We start from the raw sequence: 18,160 nt of genomic DNA on the forward strand, positions 1-18,160 counted from the left end.
AAAAGGAGTACTTGTGGCACCTTAGAGACTAACCAATTTATTTGAGCATAAGCTTTCATGAGCTAGAGCTCACTTCATCGGATGCATACTGTGGAAACTGCAGAAGACATCCTTACATGTAAGGAGAGTGATCACTTTAGATAAGCTATTACCAGCAGGAGAGTGGGGTGGGAGGAGGTATTGTTTCATGGTCTCTGTGTATATAATGTCTTCTGCAGTTTCCACAGTATGCATCCGATTAAGTGAGCTGTAGCTCACGAAAGCTTATGCTCAAATAAATTGGTTAGTCTCTAAGGTGCCACAAGTACTCCTTTTCTTTGTACCAATATTGTATGTAAAGTTATAAGTTTCTACTGTATAACATTGCTGTAACATGTTCCAAAGTTAGAAAGGCAGACTCAAACAAGTTCTTCAAATCCAAAGATACCCTGCTGCCCCCAGCCAATTATCAGCATAATCACCTAGTTAAACAGCTACTCCTTGGCAGGAAGAAAGGCGTGAATAAGAAATTTACATTGCGTCACAGGAACTTTTCAAGCCTCATGACCGCAATAGAATACTTGTGACCTGAACCCCAGTTGGGGGGTAATCCTCAAAGAGGGGAGGGTGGTATCAGAGAGAGACTGTGGCCTCCATTTTACTTCTCCTCCTTCCTTTTCAACATCAACGATTCTCAAAGAGCAAAACTAATGGGGAGTGGTCCCAAGCTCGAAGGAGGCTTAGCCTGTGAAATTTACAACAAAGCATGGTGAGACAAAATCTTTGCTTTTAAGTTTACTTAGCATGTTAAATTAGAGTAATACACAAGCTAATACCTTTTATTTTCTTTTTTTAAGCAATCCTGACTTTTATGCATCAATACTTGTAATCACTTACAATCTATCTTTCTTTTGTAGTTAATAAGCTTACTTTATTGTTTAATCTTAACCAGTGTTTTTGGATTAAGTTGTGTGGGAAACTCCATTTGGGATAAACTAGGCTGGTGAACATATTTTCCTTTGATGAAATGACGGCCTTTCTACGGTACTTGCATTGTTCAATAGCGAGCTGGATAGTATAATATGCACATTTCTGGGGGAACAAGGCTAGGACTAGAGAGCATGTGGGTGTTGCCCTGTGTGTAATTCATGAGTGACTGGTCAGAGTGCTCATGTGTTCAGCTGGGAGTGAATTTACATGATGAAGGCTGTGTGAGCAGGCTAGGGATGGCTGTTCTGACTGTAAAAGGCATCCCAGGTGAGAGAGTTAAGGGGACACCTCCGTTCAACAGTCCAGAGTGTACCATGGGTAATGTCACACTGACCACCTTTTCTTTTGTAATCCAACCATCAGATAGAACACACTGATATAGATAAATTCCAGAGAAGGAGCACAAGAGGAAACATTTGGTTTTAGACATGGCGTATATCACACCACATCATTAGTGAGAAGTAACTTCCACACACAAGTCAAAACTGTTAACACAAAGCAGAGCTGGATGTATGAAAATGCTGCACATTCTTTACACATGTACCTTTTCCAATTTTTACAACATGTTTAAAATTGTGAAGTTCCAGCAATATTTTGCCTAAAGAGAGGGTACAAGACAACAAATAACTTCACTGGGCCTCCCCCATATCTGACCCTGAACTGTTGGTTTTTTTCATTTAGGACTTGTCTACACTGCCACTTTACAGTGCTGCAACTTTCTCACTCAGGAGTGTGAAAAAACATACACACCCCTGAGCGCTGCAAGTTTCAGCGCTGTAACGTGGCAGTGTAGACAGTGCTACAGGCCTGGGAGCCCCCCTCCCAGTGCTGGGAGCTACTTCCCCTCATGGAGCCGGGTTTTACAGCACTGGGAGAGCTCTCCCCACTGCTGGTGCTGCCACTACACACCCACGTTGCTAGTGAGGACATGCCCTTAGACTAAGTTAAAGGTGGTGGGGACACTTAGGGAAATATCAGGGCAGAAAGTGACTGTCTGATTGAGACTACCACTTCTTAGGCTTTGAGGGAAACCACGGCTCTCAAGCAGGAAACAAAGAACCAATTCAACTGCACATAGAAGTAAAACATATACCCCATATGATTTTAAAAACCAAAACACTAACATAAAATGTCTGCTAAATTTATTTAATTCTCAAATTATTCTCTGCTGGGGCAAACTGGCTTGATTCCAGGCAAAGATGTTATCTTACATGTACAGGTAACAGCAGATTTTTATTGTTTGTGCAAGAGACAAGTCTCCACCTGGTCATTGAAAATTTCATCATTCCAGTGGAACATGCCTATTGTAGGTGATCTGGAGAATTCTCTCTCTAGTGGATATTTGTTCACATCATAAAAATCAATTTCTTCACCACAGCATGCTTTCTAAGGAACCTCCAAGGTGTTGGTAGGGATTGTGGGATGTCTCTGCAGCTAATTCAGATTATACACAAATGGGAGGGTAGTCCACTCTCTGTACTTGCTCTATAGTGCAGATTATTCTAGTCCAAGGTCTGTCTTGATATGCAGAACTCTCCAAGGGACTGGCCCAAACTGCCTAAGATATCACTTCTCCCTCCAGGACTACAATCTCTCATGACAACTACATTACAGTAGAACACACTGTCAAAGAAGCAGAGGTTCATGAGTGTCAGAGACAGAACTTTCATGGGCACTAGACTGTAGAGCTCACTCCCACAAAAGAGAGAAGGATAATTACTTTCTAATCAAAAAGCAAAATTCAGTTCTTCAACTTAGCTTTCCCGGAAAAGGTCTTCTCTCTCTCTTTCTCCTCCCCGATCCCGCTCCACACACAGACACACGATGGGAAACAGGGAGAGTTGCTGTTATTTCTATTTTTTCACTACTTAGATAAGTGATGAGGACTACATAACTAAAACACAGGCAGAGAAATACTGAAAATGGTGAGAAGGACTGGGCAAATAGCATGAGCCCATACTCGTTCCCAAGCCTGGACTAAGGTTTAAAAGTGTCATAGAACCTCATTTTGATTGGGCTCTGGTTTCAGTGTGAACTTTCCATGCAGTCTTAGCACTATCCACTACTTCCTTGACTTACACAATCCATTCTGGCCTCCTTGCCTTGTCTCCCAACCTTCAACCTCTAAACGTATGACACAAGGCATGTGACAAAGTGGCCAGATAGTGGGACACCTGTATTTTGTTAAGCATCATGCCAGAGTTGACAGATTATATTGGTTTCAACTATAAAACTTGTTTTAAAAAGGATATTTTTTCAGTTTTAAAGAAAGAAAAGTGGAGAAATTCCATTCCACCAGCCATAAAGACTACTCCCCCAATGGACTGTCAGCAGAAATTGAACCTGGACTTTCAGATCTCTAGAACAGACCTTTATCACTTCAGCTAAAGCAGTAGTTCTCAACCAGGGGTCTGGGAGCCCCTAGGGTGCCTTGATCAGGTTTTGGAGGGACCTCCAAGCAGGGCCAGCATTATACTCGCTGGGGCCCAGGACAGAAAGCCGAAACCCACTGTATGGGGCTGAAGCCCAGGTCCCTGAGCCCCGCTGCCTGGGGCTAAAGCTGAAGCCTGAGCAATGTAGCTTCATAGGGGTCCCTGTGACATGGGGACTCAGACAGTTGCCCTGCTTGCTGCACCCTAATGCCAGCCCCGGCTTTTATATGCAGAAAACCATTTATTGTGGCACAGGTGGGCTGTTGGGTTTTTAATAGCATGTTGAAGGACCTCAAAAAGAAAAAGGTTGAGAACCTCTGTGCTAAAGGAATAACTGTTATCCTCTCTGTGGACCTAGGTGGGGAAAATGACATAAGCTCTCTCAGCAGGTCATAACCACTTGCAAGACAACAGCAGAAAGTTGTGTTCTATTCCTGACAGGAGAGTGTAGTCAAGTGCTTACAGACAGGACAGCCAAACGCACATTGGAACGTTCACTCTGAAAAGCTGAGCAGATGTGACTTGAGAATGCCGTTTTAGAGACCTGGATTCTATTTCCTCTCTGACAGTCTAATTTATGCAAAACTTATGATTTCTGGTTGATGTTATGAAATTGCTGTATCCTTCAGTGCCTCAGGGTGTACTAAATAAGCCATTTGCTAATGAGCTGTGTCACCTGGGCTAGGGAGATCTGACAGGAACAATTAAGAGTCATTAATCTAAATAATTTTCCATTCAGATGGAAGCACCCTTGAAAAAGGAGATGGCTGCAGCCTAATGAAATCGGTTCTTCCCCACATTGTCTGCAGAGGGTGGGGTTGGAGCAGTGGAAAATCCCCAACAGACATGAAGAAACAAAGATAAAAAAAATTGTTAGGAGTTACTGTTTAAAAAAAAAAAAAAGAAAGAAGAAGAAGAATCTTGTTCACTAAGTGGGGAACTTAGTAATTGTCTGTCATGAACAATGGAAGGAAGGCTGCTGCAGGACTCTGAGAAGTCTTCATGGCCATGAAGACAAACCTGAGATGGAGGAGTCCAGAGTTGGAGCCTTGGGACCCCTGAAGATAGTGAACAAAATCCAAAGAACACTCAAAAGTGGCAAGGAATACAAGGGAATGAATTGCACACACGTGGTTATTATATTGCCCAGAGATCCATGCACAGGAGTGGAGGACACACCCTAAAACTGGGGGAGGAGGGCACAGCTGCCTGAACTGTGGATCTACTCCCCCATGCAGCCTTTTCCCCCTAGACCCTGCCCACACACCACCCATTCTCCCCAAGACCCTGCCCCACCACTTCCGCCCTGCTCCTGTGCTGCCTTTCCCCCCACCCCTAAGACCTAGCTCCCTCCTCTCCACCACCCCCCTCCCTGCATTGCTCGCCATGACCCCATCACCCCTTATTCTGGCACCACAGCCATGCACCTTTTTCGATTTGTCTATGAGTAAAGTGTGATTGGATTAGAAATTCCTCTGCAAAGTCTGTACCTTACTTGCTTCAACTACCACGTGTCCCTGAAGGGACAAACTATAAATCAAAGTACCCATGAAGGCACGGTTAAGGGAAGGGAGTGCTTGAATAATTACGGGGTCTTGGGGGTGCTCAAAATTGATTTGGGGGACCCAGGGCAGCAGGATTTGGGGTACCATTTCCTAGAGGTAGTACCAGACAGTCTGTACCCAGCAGTGTTCTCATGTACTTAAGTATTTTGAGGTATTTTTCACACTTGTACTTAGTACTTTAAATATTCTGTACTTAGGACTTACATTTAGGTACTTTTTAAAAAGGTACTTAAAAAGCATAAATAACTTTTTGAAATCTAAGTACTTTTAAAAACAATTTTTTTTAAACAATCACAGCTATTCTGCATTCTGGCTGGCCCCCACTGCCCACTGTATTGGCTTGGGTGCTCAGGCCCTGAGTTCCATTTGACAGTTGTTTTTTTTCATTGGCCCTGCTGCTACAGCAGCAGGATGATGCCCCACTCCCTTCTCTTCTGTAATGCTGGACAAATAGGGTTGCCAATTTTGGTTGGATGTATTCCTGGAGGTTTCATCACATGACAATGTTTAATTAAAGCTTCATCTTTAATTCCTGGAGACTCTGGGACAATCCTGGAGAGTTGCCTACCCTATGGACAAATCCTTTTGCCAAAAAGGAACTGTCTTCAGGATGACATGTTTGAAATTATGCTGGTACTGAAGAAAAATGCCCACACACATGCACAAACAAAATGAAAAGGAAATTTATAAATTTATTTACATTTGAAAGATTTTGTCATGGTATTCAATGCTTACTTGTATATATGAATAAAATCCTGTTGCTCTTTTTATTTCTCTTCCACACTGTGCTTATATTACTTAGGTTGTTGTCATCCATATATTAGACAGACAATTGCAGGGAATACAGGTGTTGAAAGTACTTGTACTTATATACACATAAGTACTATTTCCACAGCATACTTGTACTTATAAATACTTCTTTAATGGTGTACTTGGCATTTATATGCAAGTCCTTTTTATCAGTACTTACAGAAATACTGGCGCTCAGGAGGTATGTCCGAGAAGCCAGAGACTGTGGCTGGTGCCTGCCCAGGCGAGTTTAGAAGCACACAGATCCAGATCATGGATCCAAATTCAGCTAACTGGTGTTCATCAAAGAGAGAGAGCTCAGCCAAGACTGTAAACACCCTCCATGCCCTGAGGTGACTTTGTGCAACCCCTCAGTAAACTTATTTGTAAAATGGGAATGATACTTGTGTATCTTCTAGGGGAGATGGATGAGGCTTTGTTCAATAATAAATGCATAGAAATATAAACAGCAATCAGTAGAGGTCACACATGGACTCCCAGATGAATGAACCTTTCCCTAGGCTAAAAAGTATTTGGATGGGGATCTCTCTCATTCTGACTTTGTGGGACCATTGAACAGAAAGTCTAATTAAATCAAAATGCTGAATTCCCACAAAATATGGCATCCTTAAAAGTCCTGCTTCCTACTTCTCAAATTTTTTCAGTTATCCGAAATGTTGTAGCTAAAATTTTCCTCACATCACTGTGAACATGTCACCCACTTCTCATTTCCCTTCTGCAGCTTCTATACTTTTTCCACATTAAGACCAAACTACTTGCCCTCATGTTCAAACCTCTGTATGCTTCTGAACCTGTCTAAACCTCTTCTTGTTCTTATTCTCTTGCATCCTATGCTTCACCTTCTTTTCTCCTATTATTGCTGCTCTTGTCTCTTTCCCCTATTTACAATTATATGTCTTTTATCATACCATCTGACACATGTAGAAAAAGACAAGACTGCCTTCTTCTTGCGTTCCAAGTAACCTCAATCTTTCCTCAAATCTCACTTCATCTATCTTCTCGTCATTGGTCTCCATTCTGGCCCTACCCACTGCAGCTCTACTTCTTGATGATGAAAGAAAGAAACAGAAAGCATAAGAACAAAGAGTGAGACAAAAAAAAGTGAAATGAGATAAAGAACAAAAACTTCACATAATCCTGAGCAAACAGCCCTTTCTGCTGGCACCATTCCCTTTTCATTGCTTGCTGTTCTCTCCTAGCCCTTTACTACCATCTGGCCATCATGCCATATTGTCATTACTTGTTCTGATATATTATTTAGATTATGAGATCAAAGAAGGGATTGTGTCTTCTTATAGGTCTATAAAACACGATGAAAACCAGTTATAAAAATAGTTCCACCACCTAGCCCCTTTGCCTTGAAGACTGACTAAATTAAGTTTAGTTAGCTTTTACGCTATGTTAATAATGCTGAAATAACTTATGGTGCACAGACTGAATACATATTTTAATTTCTTTTCTGAAGAAAATTAAGTAAATGACAAATAAATATGCACTTGGATGTTAGAAACTAGAGACAGTGGAGCTGATTCTCCTGTTACTTTACATCAGTGTCATTCCATTGGCTTCATCAGAGTTATAGAGTAATAGAGTAAGCTTACCATGTGGACTTTACATGACAATGGTCACAGAGAGAAACTTACTTACATAAGGCCAAAGTTCTTCAGAGTATTAATATACGATGTTCTCATGTTAAATTTACTCAAGACCTCATTCACATGAAAATGGGTATGATACCCTTATGCTCTTAGGAAATGTTGAACATTAATGACTATGGGTAGGAATATCATTGATGCACAAATAGAACATGAAATCCCCTATTTCATTATCTATTTTTATTTCATCTATTTGCATGAGGGAATCATTGTTAAATGACAAAACCATTGAGTTATAAGCAGTGCTGTATCAACCCTTTTAAGGTGCTCATATGGCCCTCATTACCACAGTATCTGACCACCTCACAAGCTTTAATTTGTTTTTCCTCATAACACCCCTGGAAGTATAAGGAAGTGTAGTTAACCCATTTAACAGCTTGGGAACTGAGGCATAGACACTCTAAGTGACTTCTCCAAGATTACCCAGGAAGTCTTTAGAAGAGGAGGGACCCAAACCTATGTCTCCCAAGTCCTAGGCTAAAGCCATAGTCAATAGACCATTCTTCGGGAAAGGAATAAAAATCAGTACTTGCATAACAGAAAGATGTGTGGAGGAGTGAGTAATGAGGGAAACAAAAGAACTGTAAGAGCTATAGACTTGGGATTAAGTAAAGTAGAACTCATTTAACTGAAAAAAATTCTCATAATAGGAGCTGTTTAATTCTGGATCAAGTGAACGAAGATGCATGGCACCTTTAAAAATATTATACATAAATATATATAAAAAGATGGGGGAAGGGAGCAAAGGAATAAAAACAAGAAAATAACCTCTTTGAAACTAAATACCTCTAATTTCAGAGGTAATTCAATCACAACCTGACATGAAGTCAGAGAAAGATCCGTGCCCTTGTGTAATGCCTTCATTCTCCACTTCAGCTGAAACCAAGAAGAAAGATTGGCAAAAAGAAGGCATACAGAGAGAATGTCATAATTCTATGTGTAGAATTTATAGACAAAATTTATCTGAGAGTTAAAAGTGTAAATAATTACACTAGTTAGTAAAAAAAAAAATCAAAAAACAGTTTGAAAGGATGTACAGTCAAGGGTCCTGATTGAGCATAGTGTTACTGTATTTTTGTACTGGTGATGAGGGGTTACACTGAAGACAGTATGGTAGAGAGTGATGTGGAAATAGTAACATTATTTTAGGAGCCTTAAGTGTGATTTTTCACTTTAAATATTTAACTTTTTAATAATGTTCTAATGATGTGTGCTCAATGTATAATTATTTACAACTTGAATTGCCTTAATCAAAGCTGTTCCATAAGAATTGCCTCAATTTTTATATAGACATTTAAAAATTATTTCTTGAATGGTACTACAAGATGTAGCTCTATAGAGACCACTCAGTAGCCCTTATAAGGCAAGGCTGTCTATTGCTCTATGCATCTGTGCAATGGAGAAGGGAGGCATAGAAAGCCCCCATATTCCCCAGCATATGCTACCCACATCACTGGTCAGGGCTTGAGCAGTGGGGAGTGCGTCATAGTCAGTGGAACTGGAATCAGAGGACCCATATTTGTAGCTGAGGGTGGGGAACGGACAGACTGACTCCCAGTACACCAGCTATCACAGATGGAAAAGTAATCTGATATATAGGGCAATAGCAGATTACTTCCCTGCTGGAGCTAGTGGAGAACCAAGGAGGGAATTGTAACTCAGTCATAAATCCTTCCCTGGGCTGTTCTTGGCAGGTAAAACCACAGAATCTAGGCTAAGGAATTTAGCAGATCTGGAATTACCTTTACAAAGCGTAGAAAACCCCTCGTGGTCAAGCCAGAGTTTAGGAGCTTTATACTCTATCAAGATTCTCAGATCTACAGCGTTCACACTGGAATTCTGCAAACATACATAGTTTTTTTTTTTTTTTTTTTAATGTTCATGGAAAGGGAACTGAAGAAAAATTAGGAACTCAAACTATGGAGCACAGGGACTTTAACTGTCAAAACTCCACTAGATCCAGTGGAACTAGCATGTTTTATACACCACGGGGCTGGGGATGCCTATGGGCATAGTTTGGGGGGCATTCCCCCACAGAGGCAACATGTAAGGGGCATGCAGGGTCACATGCCACTGCCTCTCCCCCTCATCCCCATTTCTGCAAGTGCAGAGCTGTCCAGGTGAGGGAGAGAGCCCTTTCAGTTTGCTGACTCTGCAGCTGGAGGCCACCTCCTGGGTCCTAGTGCCAGTCATCCTCCCTTCTATGTGCGATTGGTATCCTATATGGCCACCATCCTGTTTTCCGTACAACGGTGAGTGCCAGCAGCGGGGCAGGGAAGAGGGGCAGGAGTAGTAGAGAAGAGGAGGGAATAGAGGGGTGTGTGGGGTGGTAAATCAGAAACCCAGCATGTGTCCCCCTCAATGGTGGCAGCAGTGGCAGCTGGAGCTCCCCCATCAAGCAGGCTCATCAAACGCACACCCCGACAAGTCCCACTCCCCTGCTCCTGGACCACCCCAACAAGCCTCCCGCACCCAAGTCCCCACCTGACTGAGCCCCACTCAGAGCACCCAGATCCCCCCTGCCAAGCCCGATCCCCCCACAGCCAGACACCTCCCATGAGCCCCAACCATCTTCACCTGGATCCCCCCTGCAGATTCCCATTGCCCCTGCACCCAGAACCCTCCCCCAACAAGCTCCTGTACATCCAAATTCCCCACTGAGCTGCCTGCACCCAGATTGCCCCACACCTGGATCCCCCAACATTAAGCTCCTCCACACTTGGATCCAGCTGAGCGTGCCTGCCCACACCTGGTACACCTGGCACAGAGGGGCAGGACCCCAGGATGTGTCTGGGGCAAGCCTGGCCTTGCCCTGTGTCAGGGAAGGGTGCAGCCTCACCACCAAAGTCTCTGTCCCAGGTGCAGGATCTCCCTTCTCCATTCAGCCAGTGGTCTGTGCTCCCCACTGCCATGGTGAAGACTCCACAGTTAATTTATCAACAAATAGAATTTGCAGAATTTTAAAATATTTTGTGCAGAATTTATTTTTTTGGTGCAGAATTCCCTTACGAGTAAAGAATAGAATCCATGAAAAGAATGTTTTCAATGTGATTTGAGAAAATAGTGTTGATAGTAAACTAATGAAAGATTTTTCCAGTGAAACTAACACTAAAGTCTATAGAAATTCTATAACTCTCATGGAGTAATGTAAGCCCAGGTCTTCCAATGAAGAGTCAAATCCTCTTTAGTACTCCCCAACCAGATTCTACTGACAAAATGGCAGCCTGAGGAACCCTTTCTTCGCATTCGTCCCTGTACCTTGGCCCAAAATTCCTCTCCAAGGCACGCAACAGGAACCAACAGAGTCAACATTGGTTCTGTAGTTATTTCCTCTCAGATTTACCAAGGGACGATGCTGCAAAGAATGGCTGTCACCAGCCATGCTCCTTGCATATATTAGCATTGGCACAGGTTTGGATTTTGAGCATTTTGGAAATCTCTTGTACTGAGAGATGGCATTGAACAATGCATGCAAAAGTCTATGAACCTTAACTTACCACATTACTAAATAAAAAAATAAAAAAAAAACCCACATTTGAAACAAGTGTTCTGTTTCAACGTGGTACATTTTAAAGTTAAGTAAAAATGATTATTTCTGACATTTCATACAATCAAACTGATTTTTTTTAAATTACTTGCCTTTTCATATAATATGGGAAAAACCTGTCTAGCGAGCTGGTTTTTTTACTCTCCCATTTACTAATTCACAGTGCAGAATATTGTTCTAATGCATAAAATATATAAATATCAAAAGCTGAAGAAATCAAATCTGTGCCTTGAGAAAGGAATTAGCCTTAAAAGGATGGAAAAATGAAAGCTGTTTTAGGAAACTGCTGAAGAATTTTGCAACTGGAGAGCATTATTAAGAGTTTGGCAAGAAATTTTGTTTAAAAGCATGGCTTACTGCCTTAAGCATCCTTTTGTTTAAATGAACAATCTAAGTATAGGAAATGAATTCATAGATACATGTTTTCCAGTACATTGTTCAGAGACTTGAACCAGTATGGTACGTACAGTTCAAAACTACGTTCTTCTTCAGTGTTTACCTGGTGTAACAAACTAACATAACTATAAGAGATGTTTCTGACAAGGAATAGGAAAATTATTGTTTGCATGTATATTTATTTTGCTATACCAGCCAGATATACCATAGTCCAGCCAGTACAGCAACCTGTTTCTGACAGTGGCCAATGCCAGGGGCACCTCTCTCTGAAGCCTCTGGTACTAGCCAGTCTCAGAAACAAGATGCTCCAGGAGGTGGGGAAGTAATAGATTATCACCATTTTACAGTCAGCTCTTCTGAGCCCCAGTCCTGTGCCTTAACTACAAGACCATCCTTCTTTCTTTATGCTCTGAGCTTACATCAAGATCTACCAGCATAAACTCAAACTCAAAGAACTTTACGCAGGTTCAGGTCAGTGCTAGTGGACCTCAATGTAGGGTCAGGGCCTTAGCTCACAATGAATTCTAGTACTAACATTTCAAAAACGAATAGACCATACAATCAGTCAGTAATCATATCTAAGTCGTATTTCACCTCTTTTTCAAACACACACACACACTTTCCCTACAGATAAAAATAGATCTGTGTCAGGAAATATACTTTCAGTCTCGGTGCAGGCTGATAAGATGAAAAGGAAAAATTGAAATGGTCAAAGTGTCAGGGTTACAAACCATACCTTCCATGACATACACCAGTGAACCCACATCTCCTTCTTTGATGATGCAACTGTCTTTGCCATATTCCACTGGATACATACAATCCACAATCTCCTGGATCTGAGATAGTTCTAGATTCTTCATGAAGTCATTGTCAAGGATTGCCTCCTTTATTAGATCCTTGGACCTATGGCAAGAAAGGCAAGATTTATCCACTTGTCTGACAATTTAGTTAATTAACAGTATGTGAAGTTTAGCACATTCACACAGTGTCCTGGTGCGCTGATGGATGTATTTGCTTGTAAAGATTCCAATACTTTCCCAAAAAATCTGAAAGCAAAGTCCATCTGTGAAGAAATGAAAAATACAAAGGGGTATGTGTGCACGTGTTTGTTAACTTGTGAATGCTTATCATAAATAATACATTAGACATATCAAGTTTTGAAGAGAAGTAGAGTTCGATACTTATAATTTTGTCATCTCTTTTACCTACAGGTTTCATGTTTATACTGATGTCATGAGAATAACGTAACTACTCCAGTATTTATTCTCAATGTACACAAAACAAAAGAGAAATTTAAGATTTTGTGACTTGTAGTTTATTTATATTTGTATAATAATGACAAAAAATAGAGAATACAAAAAGTTGCAATAATGTACATGTTGGGCATTCCTTCTGTAGTATTAAGGATATTCCAAAAGTTCATTAAATACAACATAGAAAACATTATTACAGAAATAAGAATTAATTTATTTGATTATACATTAGTGGTGTCTTTAAGGAATTATTTTATTAGCATGTGCAAAAAATATACAATCGTTCGGGTTTTTTGCACGCAATTGCTTTAGAAGTAGAAGTCAGAGGTTCCCAGCTTAAGTAGCAACTTTTGATAGTGTTAGCAGGAAAGCAGTTTATTGTCAACATAGAGAATATAAAAAGGTATAAATTGTTAACCAGTTATTTTAACATCCTTATTCTTAGAATATTCTGGAATGTATAGCTGAATGTACAGTTTAACCTGTTTTTTCAGAAGTACTTCAATATCTCTGCCACCACAGAATATATATTTTCTATGACCAACAGAATCATTTCTAAATATTTTAGAAAGTTTTTACTGAGGTATCATCAACTCCTACTATGTGAAAGATCGTCTCCTATATTGAGTCCTCAGGTGTAACTGTCAAATAGTGTACTATTATTCATGCTCAACATATTTCCCTCAGATTGTCTATCATGTCCATCTTAAGCCATCTGTTAGTACAGAGTAATAAGATCACTACACAATTTAAAAAAAAGCTTCTTAAAGGATGAATAGACCATACAAATGAATACCTGAGGATGGTATGTGTACAAACTAGGGATTAACAAAGATAATTTAAATAAGGATCATTTGGAAGCAATATCTTTGTCATTAATCCATCTCTGTTTGATACCTTTGTCTTTAGCATTTGTGGGATCACACACATATACACTTTTACTCTACATGTTGGCTTTATATAAACATTTGATTAGAGTGCAAATGATTTTTACTTTTTAGAGAGTAGACACTAACAAAAACAAAACGGCTACTACATTTACAACAAGCTGGGATTTTAAAAGAGGGAGTATTAATGTTCAGTAAGTCAATCATCACCTGGTGTTAGGAAGAGTTATTTTCCCCAAAACCCGCTCCTTATACTAGATTACAAAATATGCCAGGTCTGTGGGGTGAGGAGCGTCCTTTTGTGGACTCAAAATAGTGGACCAAATGATCTATTGGCCTGTTCCAGGATAACAAAGCTCGTAAGAATTTGAATTTTAAAAATTCACTTCAAAGTCTATCTATCTATAATAAAGAAGATGTAAAAGGTATCTTATTGTATTGAAGCACTTTGACTTGATTAATTTGATTAGTGACTCCTTGGGTCTACTTCTGATTTCATTTACACCAGATGATTACTTGATTTAAATGACAGGTTTCAGAGTAGCAGCTGTGTTAGTCTGTATTCGCAAAAAGAAAAGGAGTACTTGTGGCACCTTAGAGACAAACCAATTTATTTGAGCATAAGCTTTCGTGAGCTACACCTCACTTTTATGCATCCGCTGAAGTGAGCTGTAGCTCACAAAAGCTTACGCTCAGATAAATTGGTTAGTCTCTAAGGTGCCACAAGTACTCCTTTTGATTTAAATGAAGTCTCATGATTTCCCCCAGTGAAACTGACATCAAAATCAGGCCCCACATCTAAAAGGCTTAGATGGTTCATGTCCTGGGTAGTCAGTTTACTTATACAAAAAGAAAAGGAGTACTTGTGGCACCTTAGAGACTAACCAATTTATTTGAGCATGAGCTTTCATGAGCTACAGCTCACTTCATCAGATGTAGCTCACGAAAGCTCATGCTCAAATAAATTGGTTAGTCGCTAAGGTGCCACAAGTACTCCTTTTCTTTTTGCGAATACAGACTAACACGGCTGTTCCTCTGAAACCTGTCAGTTTACTTATACAGTACATTACCAGATAGTCTGTCACTACTATATTCGACGTTCAGACAGAAGAGCATATTTTCTGTCAGTGTAAATTGTTATCGTTATACTGAAGTCAATATACTTCAATGGAGCAATGACAATTGAAACCTGCCAAATGATCTGCCGTTCTCAGTTAAATTCATTCTAGTGCTGCAGACCCTCACAAAACTGTATGCAACACTTAAGCTCCACATAAAGTGGAAGCAAGATATGCGGGGAACATGCAGGAATCACACACCCTTGGCATGATGTTAATTTTAACTTCTCAGCAGCTGTTTGCACACCAACATGCTGGTGGTAGCTACAAGAGGATGCTTCGCTGCCACCCAGCTCCTCCCATCCTCCCTGTTCATGAGGTGGCTGCTTGGTCCTAACAGAGCAGTGTTGTTTCCACCTTTTCCTCCTGCACATTTCCTCAGTGCCTAGTCCGACTATTAAGAGTAGATGTTGTGCGTTTGATCTGGGGAAAGGAGTTTAAGTGGTAGGTAGGACCATGTGTAGTGTCTAAGCACTGGGATGAAGTTTACTATATGAAAGTATAATCTAGCAATATAAAACAAGTTTATTTCAAGACACAACCACATTTTCTTGAACAGGAGCCCAGGTTGTGGCTCTAGAAGCTTAAAACAAAAATGAAATCTAGAAAATACGTACTTAAAAATACACTTGTTTTTCTTGCATTATAGAAATTGTCTTTCAAAATAAGTCTTGTGGATATTACTGCATATAGCATGTGTGTTTCAAGTGTATTGGGAAAACACAGATCAACCTTATGTTAGGCATAGAATTTATTCTTTAATGTCAAATATGGCTTTCAATCTTCTATTTCATTGAAATATTCTAAACAAAATGCTTTACATCAAACACAAACAGCACTGACCTAATTGATGTGTCTAGAGCACAGAAGCCTTTTCAGTAGGACTTAGAAAAACTGCTAGACTAGCTTTGTGGAAAACTTTTTACTTTCATGATATCTAATTAAAGTTAAAATGTCATCATTATGATTACTAGGGCAAGCAAATAAAAACAACCCAAACCACACCTATTCTTTTATTGCTTTTGTTCTTGGTAATGAAAGACTATGGAAATTTATAAGGATGAAGAAATGGATATTCAGCTTCCTTCCTCATTGGCTTCTCTGTGCTACTACAAGACTGAGCCTTTGTCATGCTCTCAGAAGTACTGTTTTAATACTGTGATTTGCCTAAGTGCTTTCTTGGTGCTTCCTACCCTTCAAAAAAAAAGAAAGAAAAAAAAAACAAAAACAAAAACAAAAAAAAAAACAGATGATGCTCACCACACCAAAGAGTGTTCATTATTTACATTCACAGAGTGCCAACAAGCATAACAGAAACCTCCACGTTAATCGTATCAACTAACATTACATTTACAGACATTTATTTCAGTTTTAATTGTCAAAACAAGACTCTTCTTGATAAAATAAGGTCCAATTCTTTCAAATAGAGAGTGTTCATAATAAATAAGAATAAGAATATCCATCAAGTGATTGTAGGGAATTCAGACACAGAGTGAAAGCCAAATCTGATCAGTTAGGGAGGCAACAGAAAATTATATAAATTATTGCAGACTATGAAAAGTAAAGGTAGGGGGAACACAACTCAGGGGCTCCAGAAGGGGCCTCAGAAAGTCTGAATGATAAAGCAGGCAAAAGGAGCAGAAAAACCATTAGGAATTCTCTTTCGGGGAACAGAAGCCACAGAGCAAGTATGATACAAGTAAACTACAGGAATTGGTAACATTTTCACACAGACTTCCTATCGCCATGTAAGGAAAGCTCAGACATAGTAGGTTTACAGCGTATGAAGGTCCTACAAAGAAGCACATGAAGAAGGATTGCAGAAATTAAGGCTACGACCCACTAAATCACTGAGACCGTTTCCCTACCAGTACAGGACACTCTGACAAGACAAAAGATATGCCAAATATTATATTGATAATACTTCATCTTAGCCAAAAGTGAAAAAATCATACAAATAAATGTCTCCACAGACTATTGTGGATAATCTTGATTTCAATCACATTTACCCATCAACATATCATTAAAAATGGTCATTTTTAGAAGTAGTCAGCCTTAGACAGACATTTTTAGTAGAAGACAACAACCACAGTGATGAGCACTATTTCAATGTCTGTAAACAGTCTTCCTCTTCATACAGAGAAACCACATATGAATGAATGAATGAATCCCCCAGTGTTTACACAGGTAAGCTTATGCCAGTGTTCACATCCTATCACCACCTTCAAAAAAAATTGCTTGAGCAACGTGAATTCCTTTAATCAATGATTTTTTGCATCCATTTTATAAAATAATGCTCAACTTGAACTAATCCAAAATTAAGTGCAAATATATGGTCATGATTACAGTAAGACTTATTCTGTTGTGCCAAGGGGTGGATATTTGTCAGCCAGGTAATATACAGAATTACTTGTGTAAGTCCAGTACCATTCCTAGATACTTAACTTTCTCTAGCTTGTCTAATAAACACAGTTTTCATACAATAAAATTAATTTTGGAAGTATTTCAGATTTAAAAAATGTATTTTATATAGGATATTTATCCAAGCATGTGAAATTAATTCATACACAGCATAATGAAACTTATATTTTATCACCCATTATTCCTTAATTTTTAGTTTTATAAAATTGCATCAATCCCTGAACTAAGAAAAGTATGCATCTAAACTTTTTGACAGAGAAGGATAAACAGCCCCAAAGTATGTTCTTTTCAATCAAGAGTAAGTGGTTTAATAATGGACAGTTACTGCATTCTCTTTTTATGTTTGAAGGAGACTCACTATTTCATTTGTATTTTCTGATTTGCTATCCCAATGGAGGCCATCTGTAAGTAAAATAAACCTACAATATTTTTAATGGAGCAGGCTATCTCCAGATGACCCCATTTGAAGAAGAGTTCCTTTCATGAATATTTATTTAGTATGGAGTTTAATTTTTACGGGACACTCAGACTAGAAAGTAGCACTTATTCATTTTCTTATTTCTCTCTAAAGGAAGATACAAGAATAGTTAGGAACCCTGGCAATAAGCAGTCATTGTGTTCTGAGGAAGTTAATGATTAATTATAATGGAGAAACTATCAGGAATAAGAGGGGAAATAATGGCACTCAACAACTCCATAGACTTCAATCTTTTCCAAGTCAATTTTAATACCATCAAGATAATCAATAAGGCAATAGGACAGCCACCAAACTAATTATATTGGTGTCTGATAGGATTTGAAAAAGAGTATCTTAAACATTTATTTAAATAATTGTGCTATATAAAGGCCCAGATCTTCAGCTGTGACCTCCTCTCAAGAAAAGATTCAACAGTGACTTTAAACCACCTTTCAAGTTACCAATCCTGAGCTGGCTGTGTAACAGTTCTGTACTCAAGTGTGTATGTTTGAGTATCTCTAACTTGTGTCGCTGCCAACAGCTCCAAGGAGCCAATATGGCAGTTGAAGACTGCCAGAACACACAGAAGATACAGCTACACACCCTACACCAGCAAGTGGAAGACTTGGCTCAGAAGCCACTACACTCGC

The 18,160-nt window shown here is 39.6% G+C and overlaps 1 protein-coding gene across 3 annotated transcripts in view; it reads right to left on the reverse strand.

Moving 5' to 3' along the window:
* The window catches only part of PRKG1 (protein kinase cGMP-dependent 1), an 891,251-nt gene that overhangs the window by 750,347 nt on the left and 122,744 nt on the right, over positions 1-18,160 (reverse strand). For 2 of the 3 annotated variants that reach the window (XM_048859225.2, XM_048859224.2), the window contains one exon: positions 12,111-12,277. The exons of the other annotated variant lie outside the window; for it this stretch is intronic. In XM_048859225.2, the coding sequence (XP_048715182.1) occupies positions 12,111-12,277 (167 nt within the window). The remainder of the gene's footprint in view (positions 1-12,110; positions 12,278-18,160) is intronic. 3 annotated transcript variants of the gene reach the window in all.

The sequence above is a fragment of the Caretta caretta genome, chromosome 7 (genome assembly GCF_965140235.1).
Source record: "Caretta caretta isolate rCarCar2 chromosome 7, rCarCar1.hap1, whole genome shotgun sequence".
In the NCBI taxonomy this organism is placed as follows: domain Eukaryota; kingdom Metazoa; phylum Chordata; order Testudines; family Cheloniidae; genus Caretta; species Caretta caretta.